Source organism: Ramularia collo-cygni (assembly GCF_900074925.1).
Source record: "Ramularia collo-cygni strain URUG2 genome assembly, contig: RCC_scaffold15, whole genome shotgun sequence".
Classification (NCBI taxonomy): domain Eukaryota; kingdom Fungi; phylum Ascomycota; class Dothideomycetes; order Mycosphaerellales; family Mycosphaerellaceae; genus Ramularia; species Ramularia collo-cygni.
In genome coordinates, this window is record NW_019716269.1 from 225464 (window position 1) to 253084 (window position 27621).

Here is a 27621-nt window from a genome sequence, read left to right on the forward strand (position 1 = left end):
GCGTGCGTTGAGATGTAGGGCTTGCCACACCGCGTACACTCACGGCAGCATGCATTCCTACTGTCTCAGTGGGCCTTTTTACGTCGTGCCCGGGACGAAGGCCCGCAGCTGTTGTCGTTGAGGAGGTTGCTTGGGTCGGCTTGAGTATGGTTGAAGTGGTCTTGCTTGTCCTATTGGTGCATGATGAAGTGGCTTGGGTAGACTTGWTCTTGCTGGGCTGTGGAGCCTGGGCGACTTCGAGAGTTGATGACTCGAGTTTGCTTGGTGGGTTTTCTTGAAGTGATCCAGGTATGATCGCCCTGTACCTGCCGGGAGGAATCTTGCTTGCTGCCATACCCTGTCTGGTGGGTGGCGGGTCCGGTGGTTCCTTATGGTGAAGGTGAGGTTGGATTGGTGCTGAAATGCTTCGACTGGAAGTCGATGGGCTATCGATGCTGCAGTCGATGATGACATCCTGTCGTGGCCATGTGTTAGAGACTGCACTGACGGGGAAGAGATGTGAAGTGCTGTATCGATGGAACAAGGTTGAGAAGTTGTGAAGAAGTGGACGAGTGAAAAAGTGACGCATCGCCGCCAAAATCACGCGGCGACGGCGACGGCGAGCTGTCGGTATCAGTAACTCACCATTTTTGTGGCGGTGTGGTTGTCGCCGCGAGCTTGAAGCTGTTGCTGATGTGATGGACGTTGATTTGATGAATGAGTGTGAGTTGTCATGTTGGATGTCGTTGTTGTTGAAGAAGAAAAAGAAGCAGTATTGCATCAATTGAAGACGTGGGCTTTTGTGCTTGCGCCAAGCCGTAGACTCAAGGCTCCAGCCATTTTGACGAGATCCTCACTGAACTCACTCCCTGCTCAGCCTTTACGAACCACTCTCCTCAGTGCAACAGTACTTGAAGCACAACTTGTGCGCCGCAGCCCTCGTTCCGGCTACGTAAGGTTCCATGCGATGCAGCACCTTCAATGCAGGACGAAGCGGCGGTATGTCCTCCAGTCTGCTGAATGCACGTTTCTTCGAGAAGTCCGCCACGCTCAAACCTCCTCTGCTCATCCAATCCTTTTCAACAGACCATGTGAGTGTGATATGCAGGCTGGACTTCTGATCTCCTTGGTCTTCCATCCTGTATTCGTACGACTACTGGTTTGAGCGTCAAGTCCTGTGGTACTTCGTTGCTGCGAGCGTTTCAGCTCATGACGGGACGGGCTCTGTATCGTCAGAGCATACAACTGTATTTTCACACTTGATCTGGATACTTCATCCTGCGGAAGGAGACGCAGACCTCAGAGCAGCATTGCATCATTTCGGAAGCGCGTCGCAAGATGTCGAACMGGCGCAAACACTCAGCTTGGTTCTTCAGTCCGTGTCGGAATACAGCTTTCAAGGCCGTCGCTCAAGTCCTTTTGGAAATTCCGTCTTCTATTTGCCGGATCTTTCCTCGCTACCAGCGAGATGCGGAATCGAACACAAGGACATTGCCATTGTCCCTCATTTCTCCAAGTTGAAGAACGATCACCTGGTCGGCGTCCCTCTATCCTCGTTTCCTTGTTGGGCGCTGCATCAGGCGAACGGGCTATTCCTGAAGAACGGCCAAGGAATCTTGTACTCCCGCCTCGATTTCGACCTGAGCCTGCAGCCTTGCGAGCGCCTGGGCAATACCATCGATCGGCGACTAGCGGCATACAAGGCAGAGCGCGATAAATCCCAGCAAAACAAGAGCAGAACGCAACTGATGGACGCGAGAAAATGCCTTTCAAGATCTTCAGTCTTGGGCTACATCAAGGGCTGACACGCATGCAGGCCCGCCGGGGGATCGCTAGAGGCTGTCAACATGGTATTAGAAGTCTTCGATACCGTCTGGCTATCCCAGGTTTCACCCAAGCGCTGCTGGGATCTCATGAGCTCAGACGATCGTCCTCGAAGCCAACATGTCTACCAGACTCCGCACTGCCAGTAGGAAAAAAGACCGAAGCTCGACCTGAGGCAGTAGTGAGGCCATACACTCGCCTGATTGACGGTTCGTCCAATTCCCTGCTGGGGAGAACACGGCGTTCCGCCAAGAGATGGCGAGGCTTGCGACGCGTCGTCGGGAGTCGACGGTCTGCTGTCTAAGTGGGAGAAGGAGCAGCTTGAATCATGAAACTGTACTGGACGGAGGCAACTTTGGCATTGTAGTCCGAGGTATTTTTCGGAACATGACGCTTGGTTGGCAGGCAGCAATGCTTGTCACCGAGGTCATCACAGACCGATGGTGTGTAGTAGGCCTGCAAGGTCGCCCGGACGGCTGATTCCTTCTATTACATCTTGTTCAAGGACTGAAACGAATGCAGGAGGTCTTTGGGGTTCTTCCCACTCAAACCGATAGTCATCCCGATATTGCCATTATCAGCGCGCGGGACGGCATTCGGAGATCCAATTTGTCTGACTGGCTCTCACGGCTCACGGAGGTAGTGTTCGAGGTTTCCATCTTTTGCATCGATTTCTCGGCTCTCTTCGAGTCCCAAGGGGTCTGCCTCACCAGCAAGGAATTAATCGATGGTCGCGTACGCAGTGGAAATGAGTACTMGAGGGGGCTGAGTGTGAGCTTGCGCTGGAAGATTGAGGAGTGGTGGATCTCGTGCTGGAGCCTCTTGATGGTACGAGTATGTTGAGAAATGATATGATAGTGCGGTAAAATCCGTAGTCGGAGCCTTTTGACGAAGGCGAGATGTTGCTAGAACCTCGTACTGAACAGAAGTTAACCGCGTTTAGCAAACCAGTGGTCATGTAGATATAGCCAGATCCTCACATAGGTGCAACAAATCAAGTGCTCATGTTCCTTCCACATTTGACCTCTTTCTCGGATCCCCTGATTATATCTAACTTGAGATTATCTATCCATTTCGACTAACAGATCCGTCTAGTCTCGAGATTCCGGGCCCCACTTTTCAATGCGCATGACAACCCCCGGTCCCGTCCCGGACCGCAGCCTTCCACCTCCACTTCATCAACTTCTTCAACTATCTTCCACCGCGTCAGCTTCTCCGAGGAACAACACCATTGTACTCCTTCACAGCAATCTCAACCGCCAATCATGGCGCCAACCAGCAAGCGCAAACGCAAGCGGGCAGAGAACACTTCCAGCCAGGTTTGCACCTTCCCTTTTGCTACTTCTGAGAGCCCACTAACGTTGAGTCTAAGTCGAGTACTGCAAAGCTGACCAAGCGCGGCGCGAGAATTATCACCACGCGTACTGCTACCCAAGTCAGCGCGCCGGAGCAAGTTTTCAACACAACAGAAATGCTTGAGGCCATCCTCCTCCACGTCGATCGCAAGGAGCTTACGGTGACGCGAGGTGTCTGTCGGCGCTGGAAAGCGGTGATCGATCTTTCACCATCCCTCCAGACTGTTGTGCTCACCAGACCCGTCGCAAGGATCCCTACAGTGCCTTCTCTTGCCCTCGCCGCAGATTCACAGACACCTCCGAGATATGATAAGTTGACTGTATCGCCACTTATCAACTACCATCACCTCGTGGAGGGTTCTGACTCTGCCATCCGCATCCCTACCGGTCACAACTTGCATGGCTTTCTGAAGACGGCACTGATCCCTTATAACAGAGAAACCAGGATGCATCTCCTGGTTGACATCACCTACTTTATCCAGGGAGGGTTCCCGCACCCTTCGAACGATAGTTCAGCGCCTTTCTGGCAGAAAATGTCGTTCGCCAATCCCCCAATCACTTCAACACATCTAAGGACAAGCTTTGACAACTATGGTGATGAAGGTTACACCAACTCTGTGAGTGTCTGGAACCCAAAGGGCGTCACCTGGGAAGATGTTCTGCAGCATCGCAAGAGTCTTGCCGAGCAAGACGGCCCGTCCGACCTAGTTATAGTCGAATTGCAGACAATGATCTATGTCATGGATGTGCCGCTTGTTTGGGCGATGCATTGGTGTGACGGCAGCAAAGACCGGGATGGCAAATGTGCGTGCGTTGCCGCCATTACTGGTCGACGAATGAAAGATAACACTCCCTATTCTGCGGAGACGGGAAGGCTGATGTTGGGTTGACGCCCTAGGAAGGCGAGCCAGGGCGCGTAAGTCTTGGATTGATTGGCGCTGGACTACGGAAATGAACTGCGGAACGTCGAGGCCGTGTATACGTCTTTGAGCTGGCATGGAAGTGTGACACAACACGATAACCTAGGGTAATTCGACGTACTACGCTAAACCTACCCTTCTTAAAGATCGTGCATACCAGAGTGGAGCGAATGATCCCACCGACGCCCACTCGATCCTCTCTCACTTGGCCAGGCCAAGCTCGGTGTCCYGTGGGTCCAGCTAAGCCCTTCAACGATGGAAGCAGGTTGCGGCACATTTTGCACTGCAATTCGGCAGAAGCTGGATTCAAACCAACAGCCGCCGGGAAGTGGGAGCCCGGTACTGATGTCCACCGAAGAAGAAGCTGATGCCGAAATCTTGGAGCATTCACCGCCGAGAAGAGAGGAGAAGAAAACTCTCGTGAAGGTTTCTTATGCTTTGCTGTCACGGTGTTCAATGCTGAAAGGAACATATCAGCAGATGCCATTTGACCGTGAGTCCTACACCCTGTGATCATATCATGACTTGCTCAGAAGACTTCTGTTCTGCTGGCCATACTAACTCACTGACTTGACATTAAGTGCCCTCTCCCTCCGACCTCCGACCTGATCATTGAGAACAACAATACATCTAGTCAAGTCCAATAACAGTGCAAGAATTCACTAGACTTACTCATGTCCTCTCCAATGGATCAAGTCATCAACACGACAGAGCTTCTCGAACAAATCCTCAGATATAGCCCGCCAATCGACCTCTACCGCCAACAACAAGTCAGCAGATACTGGTACACGCTGATACAAAACTCACCCTCAATCCAAGAACGCATGTTCGCAAGACAAACAATCCCAACGATTCTATCAAGCGACACACTTCTCGGCGACACCTGGAGACTACAAGATCCCTTATACAACGAACCACTCGCGTTAAATCTCTTGCTAGTCTCAAGTTTTCGAGGCCAATCGCGACACCTGGTACCTACTTACGCTCATACCCAGGCCGAATGTTCCTCACCTCCCTGTATGCAGGTCTACTGTCAGCATTGCGAATATCAGTTCCCCATCGGTCCACAATGGCCACATGCTACTCAACCTCGATATCGACTGATAATCCATGCCTCCCTTTCATCAACTTCCGTAGGAGGGATACATCCTACATGGTGGGATACGTTCGTTACAATGCCTCCGATCGAAGCCATTGAAATGAGAGCAGCGCGGTCCGACCCACCGACTTTCCGGGTCTCGGTTACGGTATGGAATAGAGATGGGTCACGATGGGGTGATGTGATGAGGATTCGAAGTCAGTTGGTGGAATGTGATTCTGCATTGGAACTTTTTATGATTTCTTTCCGCTTGGGAGAGGGTGCTGTACGTATTTTGCGGGATGATCATTATGAGGGTCTTCGAGATGGGATGTGTGACTGTGCGTATGCTTCCATTTGCTTGAAGCGGTGGTAGAGGGTCTTGGAATAGCTGTCCATAGGAAGATTCCCCATCATTTTGAGAATTTCAAGGTCCGTCCGTATCGGTTAACACGGCCTTTGGGTTTCRAGGTAAAGGGCTTCTATTGCCAGAACTGCTCGTCAGACCACCGACACGATCTGTCGAGGGTCGGTATCTCCGAGAAGAACGCACATTGACAGCTCTGAATATGATTCAAGTTACAGAGACGAGGCTGGAGGGAGTCGTGAGGATTGAGAAATCATGGAGAATGACAAGAAGATGYTGCCTACTTCTCATGCCCTCCTCCGTGGTCTAGGATTAGGGTTAGGGTTTAGGTAGTACCCTCTTTGTACGTCTGTGACAATATGGAGTTTCGAAGGCTAGGTCTTGCTTATATATATAGATTGAAAATTTTGGTATATTTTTGAGAAATACCATGCAGTTTCAGAATTATCTCTAAATGTTCAATATTTTCCATCCTCCGGCGGATTTTTGCACAACCCAATAAGCGTGAGTTTGCTGCCTATGAATTCGGACTGCGACCTATGCTTTCCCCCCTACGCTCGATCTCCATGCCACGTACTCGGCCGCATCTTGTTCACTTGCGCCTGTGTGCTTAGGTGCTGTTTGCGTTGATTGCGTCGTTTGCCATCGTGCAGTTGGCAATGTTTGTGTGGGCTGTGCCAGAAGAAGAAGTCCACGATGGCGAGCTCAGGTTTCAATGGGACGGTATGATCATTCAAATACGCAAATACACCGGTGTCATCTTCTCTTCGTCGTACCTCCTGTCCCTGTCCGGAAGCGTCGGCACGAGTCAGGCAAGATCGTAATTCGCGAAGCCATGCTTTCTTGGCGTCATTCCGTGGTGCTCCTCACTATTTCTAGCTTCCTACATTCTCTCCGCCCGACGCTTTCACCACAGTCGCTTTCACTCTGCTGTAGACGATAGCACGCCTACCTCCGCAGCTATGCGAGCACATCAACTCTTTCCTCCGACTCCGGCCGAGCTGTAGCTCAATCGAACCGCTCAAAACGACAAAGTTGAAGCTTTGCCCGGCCACCGCTACGTTGGCATCCGCTAGCTGGTTGTATGCAGACTGAGTCTTTGCCAAAGTGAGACGATACACCATAAGTTGTGTCCCTTATTGGCAGTCTCACCATGCCGAGGCTCGCTGGCAAACAGACGTCCGGATGATCCTGCTGCGACACTGAAGGACGGAGCATTCCATACAATGGCGCTCCAGAGACTTATGGCGCGTCCGTCGGTATCTGCTTCCATCCCTTGACACCTGTCATCTCTGACGAAGGCGAATCGGCAGAAGTGCAAGGAAGAAGATGCTTCCGGCCATGGATCTTCTCAGCTCACGCAATGGGTTTTAAAAGATAGCTTCAGCACCGCAAACCATGACTATGGCAGCATGAGGGATCTGCAACATCAGCCCAGCGGCACCATTTCTTCCAGATATGCTCAAAGGTCATCCGGGGAATCAACTTCCGGCGCACCTTGCCCACTCAGGAAATGTGACTGGAAGACTTGTCGAATGAGATTTCAAAGTGTAAATATGATTGCAACGATTGGTGAGAGTATAGACCAACCAGGACTCAACTCATACGGAGTGCTCCTCTGGAGGCAGTTCGCGACGTCTTGCTCGGTGCCCGCGCTCGAAGATGACACAATAGTGAGCGTACTTGGTCGAAGGGAAACGTTTTCGTGTCGTCTTCGCACAGTACACCGGTCCACCGAGGTCGGACTGAACCTACAGGAGAATCTTGATCATTAACGTTGTCCGGTCTGAGTAACCTGGACTATGCGTCGCTGGAAGAATACGCGAGCGCAAGCTGGATCAGGTGTATATCAAGACTCGGGAGGACAGCGACTTCTTGGAGAGCGGGGCTGTGAGCCACCGCGTATGGAGCGTTCTATGCGTTGATCTAAACTGGGCATTTCTCTCCTCCCACCACCATCTTCATCTGGAAGATGAGCTACACATGGAGTCAGACGCGCGCTTGCTCAACCGGCCAGTCCTCCTGGTGAAACCTTCGACTCGTGATTCGGATGCCTTTCATCCGTGAGTGTTCAGACCTGGAACTCTTCCGTGAACTGCAACAAACGCTTTGAATCTTGGACACGAGAGAGGAAGTGAATCGGGATTTGACCACTTTCGGACGTGGAATTCGTCTCGACTCTTTTCTTTGACAGAACATGCGACGATCCACACTACCATACAACACTACCTTCCCAACACCGACGACTGGCACTCGTCGTCGCCAGATCGAAGTATCGCTAGATCGGAACATACTACAAGCAGCGCCCTACCATGATGGCGCGAAGAGCCAAAGTCATTCAGCAAGGCCATCAGAAGCGACCCGCGGATGACGGAAGAAAGGTATGTACCACATCGAGACTAATCTCCCCAACCGCGTCAAAGACATCCTCTAAACTCTCACAGAACGCCAGCGCGGCCAACATGGCCATCACTAGGTCCGCAACAACCTTCGCGACCATCCGCGCAGTCACAGATACGCCTGAGTTGCTAGAGATGATTTTGATGAACTTGAGCGCAAAGAAGACATTCGAGTTCCAGCGAGTAAGCAAGCGATGGAAAGCGACCATCCAAGGCTCTTCCACTCTACAGAAGCGCATGGTGACAAGATACTATGGACCGACTCTTGCTCCACAGTCACACCCGACGATGTCGCCTCAACACCAGCGACAGATGTACCACTGGACGCCAGGCCTCATTCCTTCCATCATCTACTATCACGCTAGCACCACGACTCACATCGGCGTAGAGCAGGGATCTCCGCAAGACATCATCGGCACCGTGGCAAAGACCACCATGCCAAGTGTCGCAGGCCAGCAGCGACTCCTCGAGATCCACATGAGATACATTATACCGAAAGGCGTTAAAAACGTCTCATGGGGTAAGCTTTACATCACAAAGCCCGCGATCAAGGCGGTCACCATCAGGATCGGGGCGCTTGCGACCATCGACGAAGACTGCATCAACTCATGCACGGCCTGGAACCCAAGCGGTCTCATCTGGCAGGATGTCTTGGATGCAATCAAGGGAATGCGAAGCAACGATGATAGCGCACCGATCAGTATTGTTGAGTTTTCGATGACGGCTGAGAAGAGCGAATGGACGAAGAAGTTGAGGAAGTGCAAGGGAAAGAAGGGGTCCATTGGGCGGTGTACGTGCATAAAAGAACTCCTTCGCTGAACCATGGCCGCAGTGTGGAATACGGGGAGAGGGGTTTGATCACGCGATGCATATCGGTGTCCAAAGCATAGATTGTACCAGTGCCACGAATGGAACCAATTCGAGCCCGGATCTCCACGTCACTCCGCCCTTCCTCCGCTCTGCTGAACTTGTAGCGCTGCGCCAGGATCCGTCGATCGACTTCTCTCTGCTCTTGAAGAGCCAGATGCAGGATTTGTGCCTTCGCTCAGAAAGACGTTCAAAGACTCAACATGGTAGGCTTCTCCAGCAGGCCGTATCTTCATACCATGTCCAAACCTCACGGTTTGACAATTGTCCACTTGATCATCTTCACGACCGGGACTGCTTGTTCAAGTTCGGCTAAACCTACGAAGCCTTGAAATCCCGCTAAGCCACGCAAGCATCTACTCAAAGACGGAAAGTTGTTTGAAGCCATCCCACTTCCGGCGAGAACAAAGCGGTGCCTTATAGCCAGTGGGTGCGCCCCACTAGGATTCTCTGTGGATCATACGAAAGGTCTGTTACGAAAGCGATGTACTTCGCGTCTACGGTAGGATTCTTCGTACTTTAATCCATCTAGAGACAAAATGCAACCATGGCTTCAATCGCGGGTGAATGGTCCCCACGACTGCCCATTCAGTACCGAACATGGAGCATATTCCATTACACATGAACATTGAAGAGATATGCGTAGTGTATCGTGTCTATTCCTTCTGGCGAAATCTCATAGGCAGATCGCAACTAATAGAGACAGAGACGATGCACATTGATTCGATGTCCCTGTAGGAGATGAGGTCTCAAATGCTCCTACCTCCTTCTCAGACCCTGCATTGCCGCCCGGTCGCTTATGAATCGGATTTGGCTACCTTCCAAGTTGGCTGCTTCACAAAGACCTTCAACCGTACGTACCTACTATACAGATAGGCAGTGTAGGGACACCGCAGCTACGGAAGTAACACGTACACAGGGAAATCGCGAAGCGGCTGAAAGAAGATAGGAATTCCCGGCGATCGGGTCGATCATACGAACGTCATTTAGGGTCACAACTTTCAAGGTTGTCAAGATCGCGGTTCAAACCTTTGCACGTATTGAATGCTTCCCATTTCTCCTTTTCCGGACACAACAAAGCAAAGGGGAGACGTCGAGCTGGAAACGGATTGCTCGTTCTTTGACCTTCCTGTCAGTGGGACGTGCGCATTCAGGCTCCTACAAGACAGCTCATCATCAGAGCTCAATCATTCCCCGAGCTCGTTTCTACTACTTGCTGACCAAAAATGGCGTCTACGTCCACCGCACCTGTCCAAGAGGCACCTCGGCGCCTGCTCGAACAATATGAGATTATGGAACAGGTTTTGTTGGAGCTGGAGGTCGAAGAGCTGTGCGTCGTACAGCGTGTGTCGACCTTCTGGCGAGATCTAATCAAACGGTCGCAACCCATCCAAAAGAAGATGTTCCTCTTGCCAGAAGGACCGACCCTGCAACCCGACCATGTCTACATCCGCAACGAGCAGGTGATCAACTATGCCGCTAGACTCCGCGTTAACCCGATAGTTGACGCGATCCCGTACCATGTGTATGCAGGAGGAACCTGCGCTCCTCACCCTCGTCAAAGGAGACCTTCAAGGCTATATCCCTGCCCGGTGACGGTAGTAGTCGAGGGAGACGGACCCACATACGCTGCGGACGATGAGGACTTCTACGGTACTGAAGTCTACCAGCCAGTGTTGGCACGGGCGACCTGGCGGATATATGTCAGGGTTCTCATGGGAGATCCCGTACGGAGTTGTCGGGCATCCCATCTACACCGTGTGGAGTACCCCGAGGCTGTTACCAGGCCGGAGGCGTCGTGGAGGAAGATGATGATCACCCAGCCGCCCATTCCGGCAATCGGGTTCGCAGCCTGCTTCCGGCCGACTATGAGCCTTCGAAACACCAAATACCTCACGTTCGGGGAAATGGCAGACACTCGGTCGAACTTCATCTCCGATGGGCTGGAGTTCGACGACAATGACAGGTTGATGTGGAACTTGAAGCAATTCTTGGATGAGTGGGTATTTATTGCCCCACTCTTGTTCGCCGGCAATGACGGGTTTGGGAGAGTCTATAAACGGTGCCGACCCCGTCACGACCACGAGGAGGGAGGAAGCGAAGACGGTTCCCAGCAGCTTAGCGAGACGCATGGATCTGAGCAGGGTGTGACGTCTAGACGCAACTCTGACGCGCCATCGGACTCCAGCTACGCGGAGTACGATACTGAGCGCGACTATTGTAAAGCGAATGAGGGCCTCTGTTCCTGTCAGGAGCCTCTGGAGCAGTCCTTGCGTGGTGTGAACTGGGTAAGCGACAGTCAGCGTACGAGACCGTTTAGGAAATTTCCCTCTGAGTGGCCGGAATCGACGCACTCATCTGTATCGTCGGAGCTTTCTGACCCCACTTACTGGCGAGATCCAGACAGTGACGAGGAGGAAAGAGTCACCGAAAAAGATAGCGAGTACTACAAGGGCTCTTCATCGTACCACAAGGAACTCAGAAAGATGAAGCAAGATTGGCCTTTCTAGTTGTTTAGAATGTCTGTCCACGATGGCTGCATTTTGAGTTTGGAAATGAACGGCGCTGTATAAACAGAAAAGAACATTGCACACATTCTCTTTCCGATCACCAATCGGAGACGGAGGCAAACTTAGCCATCCTATACCTCTTCTATCCATCCCTGTTCCTGGTCAAGAAAATCCATGTACGGCAAAAAGACTGTGAAGCGGGATTAGCCATCGCTCAGAAATCCCGGGTGAGATACTCGCCCATGAAAAGGTGATTTTTACTAACCACACCTCGCCTCGTCTACTCATGCAACATTGGTCTGTCCCACCATCACCAAACTCCCCTTGTGACAAATAATCGTAGTAGCAGGATCATCACTCAGATCCGCTTTCTTCCCCAAGGCAACGTAGTAAGCAGTACGGCTACAATATGGGTAGTTCTTATCCGTAACAGCCATGTAGATTTGGCAAGGACGGGAGAACTTCATCGCCTTGGCCATTTTTGCCATTTCTCCAAGCCAAAGACCAAATTTGATGCCGTCTTCTGCACTTGTGTCGTTGCCTGCGAAATAGAACTCGAGTTGTAATTTCAGGGTGTTAGGGAAGTAGGCCTGGATGCTGACTGGGTCCGAGGAGAAGAGTTCGGGGTGGATGGCGTAGTTTTCGCCGCCGACGCTGCAGTTGATTCTGGCATGTATGATGTCTGGTTCGTTTCGGGGGCCTGTGATTGTGATGAGGGAGCCGTAGAGGATTTCGAGGGTTGTGGCCATGATTATTGGTAGGTGGGAATTGGAGATGAGGTTGCTGACTTTTGAGAATGGTCAAGACAGGTGCGCACGGCTTGCCGTGCTTGTAATCTTTGGAATAAGACTTAAATGACCAAAGCACGGTTTGCTTTCTCACGAAGCAAACTGCATGAGATACGAAGAGCTTGCCTGAATAGACATGCAGACTTTGACTGCGTCAAGAGGATAGATCAGTTTATACCAATTAGATAGCTCACCAGCAAAGAAATCGTTCAACTTGGTGGACGCCTCATTTCTCCGATCGCATTGCAAAGGTTCAGTCGTCTCCAAAGGCGCTTTCGCTTTTGAATGTCTATATTTCTACAGCAGAGTAATGCTTTAACAGGAGTTCTAGAGAGCGCTAGTTTACTTGTAGTTGGTCATACCAACATGTACCAACCTCCCCTTTGCTCCCATAATCACCACTGCGGGATTATCTCCTCCATCTCCATCCATCCCAAGCGCAACAAGATCCCCGCCCCTATCCGAATACAAATTCGCAGAGTCCGTCACCGCAACAAACACATCGCAAGGAGTTGCGAAATCCAGAGCAAGGGCCGCCTTGACCATATCTCTGATCCAGTTCCCGAACTCGACAGCTCCCACGTCTTCCCAACCCGTTGTCTGGTTGCGGAAGTCGAATTGGAGTTCCAGACGCGAGGTGTTGGGGAATTCTCTCGAGATGCTGCTTGTGCCGTTTGAGAAGAGGGCGGGGGGGACGCCGTAGTCTCTTTGCTTTGCGAGGTTGCATGGGACCTTGACGCGCACGATTACTGGGTGATCGCGCTCTCCGCTTACGATGGTCAGTTGGCCGTTGATGACCTCGACCACGGCAATGTCTTGCATCTTGATATAGATTGTTCTTTGTCTGTTAGTATGGAAATGGAAGGAGTTAGAGGGCCAGAGTACTTACGTTTGTGTAGTTTGTAAAGTGTAGAGTAATGTCTCGGCAGAAGCGAAGGCTGAAAGGAGGTGTGTGTTGAACGGAATGGTGCTGATCTGGTGTGGTATTCCAAAGTGCAAGGCGATGTTGATGGTGTAAAGGAAGAGTTATAAGCTGGTGAGGACTGTAGTATTTAAAGAAGAAAATGTTCTCGGGTCTCGGATGATAACCGAAAGCTAAGCCAGTGTTGCATATGCGCTCCGACGATCGTCGAGGTCGTGAGGTCCACTCGTGGCCCCTGCAAGGCCCAGGAGCGTTCGCGGGATGCGGGGAAGTGGAGCTCAGGGCCAAGTGAATACCGATTCTGGCGGAATCTTGCTCGCTGATTGGCAGAACGAGCAGATCGGCAAGAAACGTGGCTTCTTGTGCTGCATTCTTGTTCCATGATCACTCTGACTGTCATTGTAGCGCTTCGAAATAAGCAAGCATTCTAGCGGCGCAGCGTAGTGAATAGAAGCGATCTGCAACCACGTGCAGAGCGACACCGTCCAGCAGCGGGATGTGGAGATCAGTGTAGAATGAGAGCTGCCACATTCTTGATTGAGGAAACGTGCTGCATATATAGAGATGATCAGTTTGCTGTCATACCTTAGGGTGCTTTGTCGTGGAGCTGACTACACGAGAATCTTCTCGTAGACTGGGGATTCAGCCATAATCCAGATGTGTTTGCCAGCAGTTCCTTTATGCAGAGCCACAGATCCCGAAGGCTTTAACCCGCACAATAAGTTGGATGGAAAGAGACATCGAGTCTGTCGTGACAAAGACACTTGCTCCTCATCTCAAGACCTGATAGACATGGCAAGATGAGCCAGGTCTCATCCAATTCACCAGCACCTTTGTCACTCGGAGATAAGAGCTCTTACACTACGCTGTCGGTCGCTTTATGATTGATGATTGTTTGTCGAAGCAATCGTGTAGAGCCGTCGCTTCGTTGATCGCAGGCCAAACCATTATTGAGGCAGCTTCCGCTTCGACCATACTGAGATCCCATGTCTGAATCTCCCAATGACGTCCAAGTCCGCGGAGCTCAATAAGAGCTAGTTGAGATCGTTGAGATCGTTCTAGTGGTCGCAAGATTCGCGTGGCGTTTGTCCTTTTTGTCGGCGGTAATTGTAGTCCTGTATCACATCAGACACGCGATGCTTCAATCAGAGACGCGATGCTTGGTCATGTCCACCATCTTGGTTTTCGAGACTTGAAGTTTTCGCCGCAGCCCGACTACTGAAGCGATGTCATCCGCCCTGGTAGACACGAAGGTCTCATGAGTATCTGCAATGGCTGCATGTAAAGCACCTCGAAAAACCCCGCGATCGACATGAATGCTACGCAGTTTGCTACGGCAGTTGAGTATTATGACCTTCCTTGGTCCTCGTTGTAAGTTGTAGCTGCGCTGTGACAGTCATGTAGCCTTGATTGGAGACCTTCTGCCATGGCCCGTACGGACGACGTCGCGTCTTCTCTGTTGCCTCTGGTGAAGATCGGCAGTCTACTGAGGTCATGTCAAACCTACCGCGTTTCCTGCGGCGCTGGGCTCGGAGGTAGGACTTTTCTGACCCTCCGGGCTCCCTGCTCGTATCAAGCCGCTTCTCTTCAGTAAAGGCCGGCAAGTTATCGCTGCTGGCCCGATCTCGCTTGGCGGTCCGTTGCAGGCGATTCCCGCAACGCAGTAGTGGACAGGCACGTTGCACGGTGCGGGGGGCAGCCGGAAGATTCGAATGAGTTGTTCCCTAGCGTCACTCGGCGGTGATAGAGGCGGTGGTGATGATGAGATCGGTGCAGGTGCTGTGCCGTACGTGCTAAGCTACGCAAAGCCTCCAAGCCCTATGCTCTTTGAGGCTTTAGTGGCTTGATGATGAAGGATTGACCTGGCGGAATGTAGTAATTCGAACCTCACTGGCGTCGATAGCCGCCGCTGCATGATCATTGTTGTGGGGCCGCTGAGGTGCTCGCTCTTTTCGCTGGCCCTTCTCAACCCCCATGCTGATCTTGGTCCTTGACGAACGCGACGAGGAGGAGCTGCTCAGAAGAGACAGTGACAGAGGTACCGAAGCGCGCTGTCACCCGCGACGCTGGCAGCCCGTCGACGGTGGACGCTTCAATCCCGATCAAAATGCTTGATCTCATCACGACAGCACCACACAACAACAAGACAGCTGAGACAKACGGAGAGGAGAAGCAAGCTCTTCTTCAAGCTCATCGCAAGCGATGAACACGATGAAAAGGTGTGATGACAAGCATCTATTTTTTTCCAAAGATTACCTGCCGAGTCGAAACCGAACAGGATCAGGTCGTTGATAGTTTTCAACTAGCAAAAACGCGGGCTCGGACGAATCCTCATCGCCTCGCGTAAGGCCCCTGCTGAGAGGAAGTCAGTATGGTGATTGAAGATGAAGGAAGTTGGAAGATGGTACTTACCACTTAGACTTTCGCCTGGTGGTATTGAAATGAAGTGAGTGTGAGAAGAGCAGATACTTATAGGCGGCGAGAGCTGTCTCGGCGCTAGCGACGGCGTGCTACAGCTCGCGCATCTAGTACAGTACGTACGCGTAGGGCGGGGGCCCTAAGTCGGCGGTGAGCATCGACGATCGTTGCGGATCGTCCCTGAAGGGCTGACTCCTGTGTCCAGAAGAGGGGGGGGGGGGGGGTCACTCTCTGCCCCATGCAGTTCGGACAAGAGGGCTATCTGTCCAGCTCTTCGACTGTTGATACCTGAAGACAGTTTCTCACAGTGCTCTTGCCTCTTTTCTTTCCATGCCTCTCAGGACAACTGCATTTAGCAAGGACGGGAGCATTGGATGTGCCAAACAGCCGCTTCGAGGCCAGTCCACGGGCCGTCTCCAAAAGACCTCAGCTACAGTATGGAGTCTGATTGGAAAGGGGAGACCAGGCAGTCACTTATGGATCAAGTACCATCCATTACTAGGACAGTCGTGTTCAAAATACAACTCATCTGGAGACTTCGTTCCTGTTCCCATAACCCATCTAGATTGYTGATTTCGTTCCTGTTCTCAAAACCCATACAGATGGTTGCAAGCCGAGCGCGGGTCGCACGCCTCAATCATAATTTCCTACCATCTGGAGGATAAAGCCTGATGGGGGAATGATAACAGCCCGGAGCGTGACAATCCTTAAGGCTGAATGGGGAGCCTGAATCCCACCCAGATCATCAAGCAAAACTAAGAAGCACAAGGGAATGGAAAGTAATCGACGCGAATGTGTGAAGGCGAAGCACCAGTGGGCTTGCAGTGCCGCCTTCTCTACACCACGATAACTATCCAGAGTTGTCCGGCTTGTAAAATCGAGTCGTTCAACCGTGCTCAAGAACATAAGTGAGGACGCGCCGCAGACGCACCCGTGTTGTTTCCAGTGCAGCGTGTGCACGCTTTGCTGCACGGTCGCTCATAGCGATGCGCCAGCGTGGCGAGACTCTTGCTGCAGGAAGAAAAAGCGTCGGGCTTGTGTTTTGGTAGGGATTGTCAACTGTGCGCCCTCGTTGCGGTGCTGACGCGGTTCACAGGTTTCCATCTATCTATAGGGTCGCGGGAACGCGCTGGTCGTCTTGGCCGACGCATACCGCAATAAGATTGTCCGCGTGGAGGAGGGTTTGCCGGAAGGCCTCTTCAAACGTCGCTAAAAGAAGTGGATAACTCGCGAAGTTCGTAGCKACGAGGCCGCCGTAGCCGCCGGTACGGAGCTCGTGCTGGCGCAGCTGTCTTACAACACCACTCTCCGCGAACAGGAGATGGAGGCGGCGCGCATGGGGGAAGACGTCCGACAGTGGCACACCCATCGACCAAACTCTGATCTCGTCGAGACAAGACACTTCTAGTCGGCTTTATGATGGCTTTACGCCTTACACTCCGCAGAAACGGCGCTTCTAGAGCTGCTAGATTCTTTCTCACTGTCAGAGTGCCCCGTGATTTAACGGAGAGGGCAGTTAGGGGCGCGGTTTATTTGATGATTCTCCCATATCGACAGCTCTAGGGTTCTTTTCGGACTCCAAAAAGAACCCGTAACAAGATTCCGTCCGCAAATGCCGTGAAGATAACAAAGCTGACGAGGAACCAGTACATGTCGATGACTTTAGCTTCAATTCTGATGAAATAAGCAATGCAGTATAGCGTGTACCAATAGAAGAGTACCGGGTGAGTCGCAGAATGATTGGAAAGCATACCGGTCTTGAAATTTTATTTGATCTTCTCACTGGGGTTACGTAAAAGCAGCAGTTCTGCTCTATGGAGCTCGGTGGTAAACAGACCACCGCCGCCTTTGCTGAGACTCTCGCGCCGACGATGGCATCGCTATTAAACAGTCGAGAGCGCCATCCATGCGCGTTGTCGGGGATGAATCTGTCGAGTGACAGTTCGTATGCATGTTGAACCTGTTAATGTATTAGTCTCTCATTTTATTTCGCCAAAAAGGAATCGAATCTTACCAAATCAGCTCTCATCTTAACACTTCAACAGTTCAAAACATGGCTCGAACGGGCAAATGAGGTCGCGCGCGATCGCCGAAGAGAGCCCCATGGCCCGCCAGGAATCTTCGCCAGGAGCGCGTACGGTGTCTTCCAACTCCTGAATAGCCCGCGTCATCCTGTAAAAGACGCCTTGCATTTTGAGCAAGTCCCGTGCCGGGCCAGATTCAAAGATGATGTTGGCCGAGATTCCTTCGATGACTGGTAGTGTGCTGTGTACTACGCGCTTCCAAACGTGCGGATCGAATTGCATCATGTCATTGTCGAATGCTTCAGCCTCAAGCGTGTCTCCTGCAACGACCCATCCATTTGAGGCCCGCCTGGCCCATTGCATTGTCCCCAGGCCGCAAAACTGCCAATCTTCATGCGGGTTCCTCTGGTAATAACAAGCAAGTCGGTGGACTGTCTCCGGCACCATACGCAGGCCTCCGCGTTCGCAGTAGAGGCACAATGGTACATCGAATCGAATGAAAATGAATCGATCGAGAAACTTGTCGCTCACAACCAGGCAGGTAGGCTTAGGGTTCCCAAGTGATATTGGCCCTGCGGGGTCAAGATTGTCTCGTAAGGTCACCACCAAATTTGATGCTGCTCGTTGAGCGTCGAAGTCAAGCTGCTTGGTGACCAGTTTGTGAAAGGCGGAGTTCAACTTGAACAGAGCCTGGACATCGGCCCAAGATTCATCATAGGAGACCTTCAAAGAAGAGATACCCTGCGGAGATACTTCGACGGTGCATTGCAGATCACTCTTATCGTCGCCATAGCTGTGAATGATGAGGTGCAGGAAGCGAGGAATGATGAGGCTGATGATCTTGTTGAGAATCTCCAGTGGGAGATCGAGTATGTTGCGCGGCGCGTGTTCTTCCGCTCCCACTTCACTTTCGCCGGAATTGCGATCGCCCTTCTTGTCGGAGTCCAGCGCCATTGTCGTCAGGAGATCAGTGAGCAGTGCGGCATTGACACCGGTGGTATGCTGTACGAGATCGTGCATCATAGGCATCTCGGTGGAAGGTGGCGAGTTGGCGGACGGGTCGCGAGCCGACGACGCGGCGGATCCATCTGCTGCATGGGGTGTTGATGTCGGAGGTGCGACAGACACAGAGGGTGGTGAAGCAGAAGAGCTCATGACCGAATGCTGCATATGCCTGGTCGGTGATGTTGGTGATGAGGTGAACGTGTGAAAGGAATTCCGGCGTTGCCTTGTGCTGTGCTGGTGGAGTGAACAGGTCAAGCTCCATCATTGGAGACGGTCTTTCCCGGGGTCCGTAGGCTGCCGCAGAGCGAACCGAAGCAGCGCTTACAAACGGCTCTTTGCTCGATCGACACGCTGTGAACGTGGTGGCACTACGCTGTCGTAGCCAGCAAATCATCCGCGTTACTTCTCATGCCTCTACGACACCAAGTGGACGTATTACCACACCACTTCATCTTCAAGGGCTGTGTTGAATAAGAACGATGATAACTGGTATCTAGCCCAGCCCAATAGCGATGTGCTACAGCCCGAACATCAGGGAGACATTGGGAAACAGTGAATGTTACGAGCGACGTGTTAATCATTCACGTTGAGCTCATAACGGCAGCAAGCCTTTATGACTGCAGATTGACTCCGAAAGAGACATTGAAACTAGGAAACCACAAGCAATGATACAAGGCTTCTTCCCTGTCGAGATCCTTCATCGTGCCTCGAATTGCACCGCCTGTCGTTTTCCTGTACGTCGTACCTCATCTGCAAGATCCTCGAGCGTTCGTTCAGAGCTTACAACCTGCACATATGAATTGCTTCTCCCGATACCTCCATTGCTGCCATTCCTACCACGAGTGTGCCCACGACATTCGCTCCTTGAACCACCCACTTTCCATTCCTGCTCCACCCAGTAGTCCTTTGCTCAATCACAACGCCGCCAATCATGCTATCAGTCCATCCCCTAGCTCGAGCTGCTCCTCAGTCCCAGCGATGACGGGTTGCTGCTCAAGGCCTCCAGAGTTTGAGAGATCTCTGCGCTCCCCATAAACGGTCGACATATCTCTGCACCTGCTCTTTGGTATACGAACATCCGACTACGTTGAGGTCGACGTGCATGAGCTGTGTAATGTTGGAGTAGCTCATAACAGGGCTCGCTCGCGCAGTAGTGGCATCGGACAAGTTCTCTTCGTTTGCTCTAGACATCTCTTGGAGACATTCAACTACTATTTCGAAGGTCATTTGTAGTTCCTTGTCGATCAACTCGCGTTCGCTTGGCACTTCAAGGTTTTCGAGCCAGTTCGCGAGCTGGGAGACCTCGTCACCTTCGAGTTCTTGGTCTTGACGTCTAGCGTCAGCGAGGATGCGGGAGCCGCGCCAGCCCAATTTGATGATCTTTGGCTCCTCCCATCGACGAGCCTTGATCAGCTCCGCACAGGGCCTCCACTTTACCATGAAGCTCTCTCCATCTCCCACAGTCTTCGGCTTGTGGGTCGGTGGGGCTCCATGCCAACCAAGCTTGAAAGGCATGCCGTTCAATTCGGGAATTCTTTTGCGCGGATCGCATGTAGGCAGAACTTGTCGCAGAGTCCACCAAGTCGCTAGCGGCGCGTAATTCGGCCATTTATCAGGATCCATCAGTGCATTCACGCCAAGCACCATGACCAGTTGATATAGAGAAGCCGCCGAGGTATTCAAGCTGAGGGCCCTTGCTGTGAGTTCTGATCTGAAGTTTGCCTCGACCTCATCAAAAGTGACGGCGAGAGGAATAGCGTCACGGCAGTAGGTGAGCCCGGTGTCTGTCCAAAAGCTTGATTGCCTGATTTCGGCGAGCTCGTAAATGATTGCTTCGGTCGACTTTTCGAATGTGAAATTGAAAAGTTTGACCTGGATATGTTCATCCGGAGATTCGACCGAGACGGGAAGACAAAATCGAAGGGACCGGAACATTGCCAAAATCCTGGGGGGAATGGGATAACGACTCGCGGGAGCAGGTGGGAGTCGCAATGAATATGCATCGATATCCTCGGGCAGTTCCTCAACTGCTGCCTTGCGGATATCGATAACGATCTGTCTATCTTTCTGCCAGGCGGCCCATTGTTGCGCGTCCTGCACGTGTTCTCTGACTCTCTTCGAGACCCGTCTCTTGGCCATCAAGTCTTGCCAGGCGCGCGGGTTGGATAGTACAACCGAGAAGGGACGGTGCCACCCACTCGCGTCAACACCTGCTTCGTGAACTGCCACCTCCAGATCTTCGGCGAGGTAGGAGAATATATGGCATAGGAGCTCAGGCGGCAAGCTGAGCAGACGGGAGGGATTCTTCTTGCGCTCTTGGGATTGCCAGATCTTAGAGAGGAATGTGAATCTCGTATCAATAGAGAAGGGCTCGTGCACCCCATCGTCAAACAGGATCTTATTGTGCTGTTGCACTACCTCCACCTCCAATCGCCGGGGTGTCGAGGGCCAGAAGGGCTTGTTCCAAAGGCGCTCGGAGGGACCTCCATCGTGCGGTAGGAATGTGAACCGAGAAGGATACTTCGAAGATCCCGGAAGAAACAGGCGCTGCGGGTTCCATCTGCGCTTCTGGAAGAAAGGCGGCTTAGACTCTCTGTGTTGATCCCCGATACAGGGCGGCAACAGAGAATCATGTTTGAATGGACGCGTAAATTGCATTCTCAATTTCTTGCGTCGGCGACCGTGCTCATCCGCCATCGTTGGTGTAATATCAAGAAGCTGTGTGATATCAAGAAGCTGTGTGATATCAAGAAGCTGTGTGATATCAAGAAGCTGGCCTTCGTGTTTGTTGAGAGTCTTGTCGAGTGCGATGGTTGGGGTTGGAGTCGTGTCTACATGTTTACGATCCAGAATTTCGGGTGATCCGGGAGCCCCTGATTACGTAAGTACACTCGACTGTCGATCACCACCAACTCGCGGCTCTTCAACATACCGACAACACGGAGCTCGAGGAGCCGTTCACGCAGTCATGTCGGACATCAATCGCCCAGCGAAGAATATCAAGCTTTCCCCGGTAAGTGACAACACACTGCCACTACAGCAGACTGTCGACGCTCATATTCACCAGACCGCTTGCCTCAACTCCCTCCCGCGTGAGCTCAAGGATGAGATCATGTCCCATCTCCCGATCGACCTTGAAGTGGAATTGCGTTCCACCATGCTCCAAAGATACCACAGCATCAGCAACACCGCGGTTCTCGTGCGCAATGTGGAAGAATGGAAGGACTTCCTCGCCCTCTTCCGCGTCTCGTCGGGCTTCAGCAGAATTCTTGAAGGTGCTCTGACCCGCGAAGTGCAGGCAAAACGCGTCAAGGTCGTACTTCACGTCATCGACGCCGATGGGAGCACCGATGAAGTGACCGGCGACACGTGGCCTAGCCGCATTGACCGCGACAATACTGCACGATGGGTCCCTGACCGCTGGCTCGATCGCTTCAGACTGCTTCAGATGATCTCAGTCCACGAGGTTCGGGATCCTGCTGGGGGAGATCAAACCTCTTGGTCTTCAGCTGATGATCAGCGTGCGTACACCAAACCACGCTCGTATCAGATGAAGCTTCTCTACACCAGCGTCGATAAGGATGACACCAAAGGGGTTGGCATCGGCCACTGCGCCATCAAGAATCGATGGTTGGAGGTAACCCCACAGCCAAACAACATGAAACTTGGTCTGCGCTTCGCCGATGCTTTCGACGCCATGACATTCAAAATGCAACGCCTATTGGAGGGGGCTCCTGGGTTTCCGGCCATCTTCAATCCACAGATGCTTGGCCTTCTTCATCACACCCTCGTCAACGTTCTTGCTCGTACCCGGGTATCCGGGGTTCTCGGTGTGGAGTATAGAAGTGTCTGGTACCACCTAGACTACGAGTACTACTTCCAGGTGAAGGAACGAGAGGAGCCAACGACGCTTAGACTGGGCTGGCGTGGAGGTGCGGCGGCGCGGTACGCGGCGGAAAAGGCTGTGGCGTCTATTGAGGAGACGAAGCGTTGAAGGAGTGAGAGCGATGTTGGGCAGCGGAACGGAAGTGGTTTTCGTGGGGTCATAAGCAAGGAAGAAGGAGTACTCAACGACTATTCGGTCAATCTTGTCAACGCTTCGGCAATGGTGTTACTTGATCATGCGTGTGGATATAAAGTTAAGGCGGAGGGGCCCACGAGTTTGGGTGTCGTTCTCGCTTTATCTACAAGGATAGGAACGCGAAGTTATAAAATGACAAAAGAACGGGTCCAGTATGTATTTGTTCTGTCTCTATCCAATTTTCCTATGCTGTACCGTATTTGCCACCCACTTACACAATCAAACCGCTTCGTAGCCCATCGAAAGGTCCAAAGAAGTCCCTCCAAGTTGACATTATCTGAGCTTTCGAGCCCAGGCCCTGATGTCATCTTCCGGGGCTTTACGAATTGCTGGTGCGACCTACTGCCGACATTTTGCTTCTAATCCCCGACATTCAAGAAACGCGGCGGCAGCATTCCTCCTCGATCCTTAGCACGAGCGCCTACTACCGCATTAACCTATGTACACCGCTCACCATATCCACACGAACTCGCACGAACAATGTCGGGAATACCTGCCACGAACAACGCTTTCCGCATCAATCTCAGCGATCATCTACACGAAGACCTCTACCCCGACCGAGATCCAACGCCAAAGATCGGCGCAGCCCTCGAGCTCTCGCTCCGCAATGCGACCACTTCCGAGTACCGACCTGGATGGGACAGACCAGTGCTGAAGTGAGGAGCTCACATTCAGACAGATACGCACGTATGGACCTTGCATTCAACCGAATGGGATGAGATGCCCCTGCTTGAAGACTCCGTGGACTGTTCCCTCTTCGCAGAGTTCTATACCTGCTAGCGTACGACAGGTCTTCTTGCCCTATTCTGAGAGAATACATCAGCGCGATACTCAACTTTCTTAACCATGGAGTCCTCCCATCGCACTTGCCACTTCGCAAGAGGTGAGATGTCCAGAGTTCCGCACGGTGAGCCGCCCGAATTAATCCGCAAAACGCGTCCGATCGGGCAGTTGACTTTCCTCTTCCCCTACGGGGAGTACCATAGCTCGCGTGGAAAGACCAGCAAGCCCGTAGTGGAAGCAATATTCGAGCTCGAATGGCCTGGAAATGATGCTTAAAAGTATCAGGCGCAGTTGTTACGCCTTCTTGTCAAGTTGGATTGCAAAAGCTGTACTGGGATCCATACCAACATATCTGGGAATCCTCTCCTCATCTCAGCTCAAGAACGGCTGCTTTTGCGGGAAACACACCCTTGCTACACCCCAACAGCACTTCCAATCACGCTGGACGTCCATTCAACTCACCAGATCTATTGTATGACCAGTGGTTGCCGCATTCCTCCGATCAGAAACTGATCGACGCTTTGAATCTTGAGCGACTAGCACTCGGTCTGCGCGAGACCTTTGCAAGGAGATAACCGAATCGCGAAGACACACTTGTAATCTGCTTCAATACCTTGGAAGTTACAGCCAACTTGACTTACTCTCACAACGAAGATTCAATTTTCCTGGCCCAGTCTTTGTCTGCAGGCCGGTGAACCTGCCATGAACTTGGATGGGAAGCCGACGGGAAAAAGACCAGAAGGCACACTCCTACGTGCTCCATTGTTATTATCCTCAGATAGCTTGAGTGATCAGCCAGTCCCGGTCGTCCAGGTAGTCTGTTCGTTACTCGGGTCATGAAGCATATCGCCAAGCAGTACTGGCCAAGACTCGGCGCTGCTACGGTAGAGCAGCTACAAAAACACGTCCGCATGATTGTGATGCAAGCAAAGAGAAGGACAACAAGATTTTTGCGGGAGGTGGAGAAGGCGTACAGGAGCACGGTATCTCATCTCTGGCTAGTGGCGAGGTTCTCTCACCAGCTCTTAGCGAGATTGACGCGGTTTGGGATGGAAAGAATCCCAGATGTTGGAGAAAATGACGATCGAAGAATGGGAAACGAACTCTGGGGAGTTCTGGGATAGTAGTTCTGCGTCTCCACGGAACGATGATGCTGGGCGGGAGGAGACTTCCAGTAGACCGAAGAACTGAGGGAAAAAAATCGGAATCGGTCTTGAGCAAGCGTCTGAGAGATTGAAGCTGTACAGTGTTGGGTTGATACCACTGTCTGGGAAATAGTAGCTGGCGTGACTCCAGGTTCCGCCAGGACTCCCGGTCATTCTCCCGAGTCGGGATCTTCGTCCAATCCATGTACCACATCATTGAACAATCATGTTCTCAGCAACCTGCAACAAGGCAGTTCCCCTCTGGCGACCTGTCAAGTTTGTGGATTTAAAGGGAGCGATATAAGATGAAGAACACGATTTCGAAGCACGCGTAAAACATGTCAAACATAGATATGGCAAGGAGGGATGAATCGTTTATCTTGATACATCACCGCTTGCTCATTCTGCTTTACAGCCCTTTCTGTCTCTCTCTCCTTTCCAGGCAACGCCCTCATGCTTTTGTAGGTCTTTCTTGGCCGACTCATCTTCCACTGTCAATACCCGTGTAGACTTCCGCACACCACATATGCCTCCTGATATTGCTCATCCACCACGCCAAATGAGTCCTCCAAGCACTCTGTCAAACAGCTGTCTCCCGCGTAGCGACACTCTGCACCATCAAGCAGAGGCAGCCATACAACGCTCAACACCACCGTGATAGCAACGACATCGAAAAAATGAGCATGGCGACAGTGATACCCAACAAGACTCGCGCTTGACTCACGATTGCAACCGCAACGAAGTGCTTTGCGTTGTGAGACAAAACACGAGTCTTGCTCGGTGCCACTGTAGTCATGCCCATCTCCTCGGTGTCGTCGGTGTCACGATGGTGTTGAGTTTCGGATGGCTTTAGTTGGCCTCTTTGATTTGCTTGATGGTGCGGTGCTTGTTGACATTGGTGAGTTGCTCGGATGATGTGCTTGCATCGATCGAACCGCCATAAGCATGGTCCTCTTGCTCCGGAGCTGACTTCGAGAGGGTCATGCGGTACTTCCTTGACCATTGAMGACTCTTCTCTCTTGGTTCGAGGAGCCTGTGTCCCATGGAGTGTACTGCGTCTTGAGCGTCTCTCGATCCTCTGCTGCCCCACTCGCGGAAACATCGTCTGAGAGCTGATCTCTACCTAGTTCTGTTTGCCACCGTTGCTGAGTGGACTGACATTGATCGCCAACTTTCATGGTTCCATGGCCATGTTGAGAGAGCTTGCTGCAGAACACTGGTTGGTCGCGATGAATGGGGTTTTGTAATGCCGCTGCGTGTGGATAGCTTGCGCCAGTCGCTTCTTCGCTCTGCCTTCGCCTAAGGCTGAAGAACAGGAGCTGCTGTAGCTGGATGTTATGCACCGAGTAATCCGCTGAGCACTGCAACGATGAAAATATAGCTTGAAATGCCGTGTAAAGTCTGACGACTTCCGCTAAGGTCATTCGGTGCCAAAGACAATTGGTCGTTCTGGTTTGCGAGTGCCTGCAAGGATGCTGTATTGCGGCTCCGCGGTCTTGTCGATGGCCTAGCTGAGGCTCCGTAGCTGGGTGACGAGACTCATGCTTCGATGAAAATTACGCGCAAAGCATTCTCCGCAACACCGTAATTCTGCGATTGTGCTTGAGACGGCGAAGAGCTCGTCACAGGTTCCCTGCTCTTCCAAGTGGTCCAAAAAAGCCTGGAGGAGGCAATGTGCATTTGTTGGTGCTGAGATCTTGATTCTGACGTATCGATCCAAGTCAACGTGGTGACTGGCCAACGTATCCTTGAAAAAGGAAGATACAGGCAGCCCGGAGTGAATGATATGGATACTGTGACTGGTTAGCAGTGAAGCGAGTGGTGCGACAGTCAGAGAGGTCGCAACTTGCCTTGAGGTTGCTCACACTTCTCAGTTTTAGTGGTTTGCGTGGATGATGGCAGCGGCGGCCACGACGGTGCGACTCGCGAACGTTTGTGGCGTTGCAGCCGACGGGATTCGCGACGTCGTGGTCGATGGAAGGAAGGATGATGGGGATGATGAAGATGATGATTCCATATTGTGGTGAGTTGATGACAGGTTGATGAAGGTTCGAGGCCGGAGGCGGAGCCAGAAGCGCGGCATGCAGATCGATGACTCCGTACTGCAGATTTCATCTCTCCGACTTGAAAAATGGCCGCCACAGCGATCATTCAATCAACATGGCGTGGACTGGAAGACCTTGCAACAACAATTCATGCACTTGCTCATGGGCTTAAGCATGTCATGCCGAACGAAAGAGAGATCGTCGGGAAGGCAGATCGCAGCGCAGAGGCAGTGCAGAGGGCGGGGACAATGAGGCAAGGCGAGACACTCCCGCCAACGACATGGTCACGTCGCAATAAACTAACCGGTCTCAGCCGACTACGTCCCAGGTAGAATACTCATACCTCGCACTGTGCCAAACAGTCCTACAATGAATCCAAATCACCTTGATCTTGCTCATCTCCACGATGGTGTCGGCGATTCCACCCCCTCCTCTCCCAGTGTCAGGATGAAGCGTATCCGGATACTATCTATCCCTGAGCCTCCTCAATTCGCAGCTGTTCCCTCAAAACCTCGTACCTCTCGACCGAGGTCGACGGACGATCCGATCCACGCCGCCTTTGTACCAATAGAGAACACAAGATCCGTCCCACAACCATCGCTGCAGGCTCTGAAGCTTGCAGGTTGATGGGGAGATACGCGCTGCATGCCATTTCCACCACCTTTCCGACTCCACGGTCCTTAGGTGCAGCCAGCTTTCGCGTTCTGTACGGGTGAGGAATGTCGTAGTGCAAGAATCTGGGCTGAACAGCGTCCCAGTGACCATCGCACTTCTTCAGCCGTTCAATCTGCGCCGCGAAGGAGTGTTTAGCCGGTGCAGCTGACCAGGCACAGGTGTAGGTGCAAGGGTGGATGTTGAAAGAGTTGCGCCGGGAACATCTGCAAGTGTATATGAAAGTAGTTTACACGACAACTCAGCGGTCGGCTTCCGTCTACACGACGAAGGATAGGAAGTCCGTCATCTTCTGGCACTGTTGATGGCTCCACTCAGATCATCGGACGCACTACTGCCATTCTCGTCGAAGGAGCTGGCCTTCCGGGGCAGGAAATTGTGGTACGAAGGAGTCAACAGTACCTTGAGGAGGTCATCCACTGTGAGAAGTCTCTGGTGT

The 27621-nt window shown here is 52.1% G+C and overlaps 8 protein-coding genes; 4 read left to right on the top strand and 4 right to left on the bottom strand.

Moving 5' to 3' along the window:
* Positions 1-3068: 3068 nt before the first annotated feature.
* On the top strand, positions 3069-4048 carry RCC_08723 (uncharacterized protein; the record flags this gene model as incomplete). XM_023773969.1 has 2 exons in its annotated part: positions 3069-3122; positions 3176-4048. The coding sequence occupies 2 exons, from the start codon at positions 3069-3071 to the stop codon at positions 4046-4048; spliced, it is 927 nt and encodes a 308-aa protein (XP_023629737.1).
* Positions 4049-7835: 3787 nt separating this feature from the next.
* RCC_08724 (uncharacterized protein) lies at positions 7836-8741 on the top strand (the record flags this gene model as incomplete). XM_023773970.1 has 2 exons in its annotated part: positions 7836-7904; positions 7968-8741. 2 exons carry the CDS (start codon positions 7836-7838, stop codon positions 8739-8741), a joined length of 843 nt encoding a protein of 280 aa, XP_023629738.1.
* A 1274-nt stretch (positions 8742-10015) lies between these two features.
* On the top strand, positions 10016-11299 carry RCC_08725 (uncharacterized protein; the record flags this gene model as incomplete). The annotated part of the gene is made up of 1 exon (XM_023773971.1): positions 10016-11299. One exon carries the CDS (start codon positions 10016-10018, stop codon positions 11297-11299), a length of 1284 nt encoding a protein of 427 aa, XP_023629739.1.
* Positions 11300-11583: 284 nt separating this feature from the next.
* Positions 11584-12048, bottom strand: RCC_08726 (uncharacterized protein; the record flags this gene model as incomplete). The annotated part of the gene is made up of 1 exon (XM_023773972.1): positions 11584-12048. One exon carries the CDS (start codon positions 12046-12048, stop codon positions 11584-11586), a length of 465 nt encoding a protein of 154 aa, XP_023629740.1.
* Positions 12049-12429: 381 nt separating this feature from the next.
* Positions 12430-12909, bottom strand: RCC_08727 (uncharacterized protein; the record flags this gene model as incomplete). Its single annotated transcript, XM_023773973.1, has 1 exon — positions 12430-12909. The coding sequence occupies one exon, from the start codon at positions 12907-12909 to the stop codon at positions 12430-12432; it is 480 nt and encodes a 159-aa protein (XP_023629741.1).
* A 4548-nt stretch (positions 12910-17457) lies between these two features.
* RCC_08728 (uncharacterized protein) lies at positions 17458-18606 on the bottom strand (the record flags this gene model as incomplete). The annotated part of the gene is made up of 1 exon (XM_023773974.1): positions 17458-18606. One exon carries the CDS (start codon positions 18604-18606, stop codon positions 17458-17460), a length of 1149 nt encoding a protein of 382 aa, XP_023629742.1.
* An 843-nt stretch (positions 18607-19449) lies between these two features.
* Positions 19450-21153, bottom strand: RCC_08729 (uncharacterized protein; the record flags this gene model as incomplete). Its single annotated transcript, XM_023773975.1, has 1 exon — positions 19450-21153. One exon carries the CDS (start codon positions 21151-21153, stop codon positions 19450-19452), a length of 1704 nt encoding a protein of 567 aa, XP_023629743.1.
* A 271-nt stretch (positions 21154-21424) lies between these two features.
* Positions 21425-22450, top strand: RCC_08730 (uncharacterized protein; the record flags this gene model as incomplete). Its single annotated transcript, XM_023773976.1, has 1 exon — positions 21425-22450. One exon carries the CDS (start codon positions 21425-21427, stop codon positions 22448-22450), a length of 1026 nt encoding a protein of 341 aa, XP_023629744.1.
* Positions 22451-27621: the final 5171 nt, after the last annotated feature.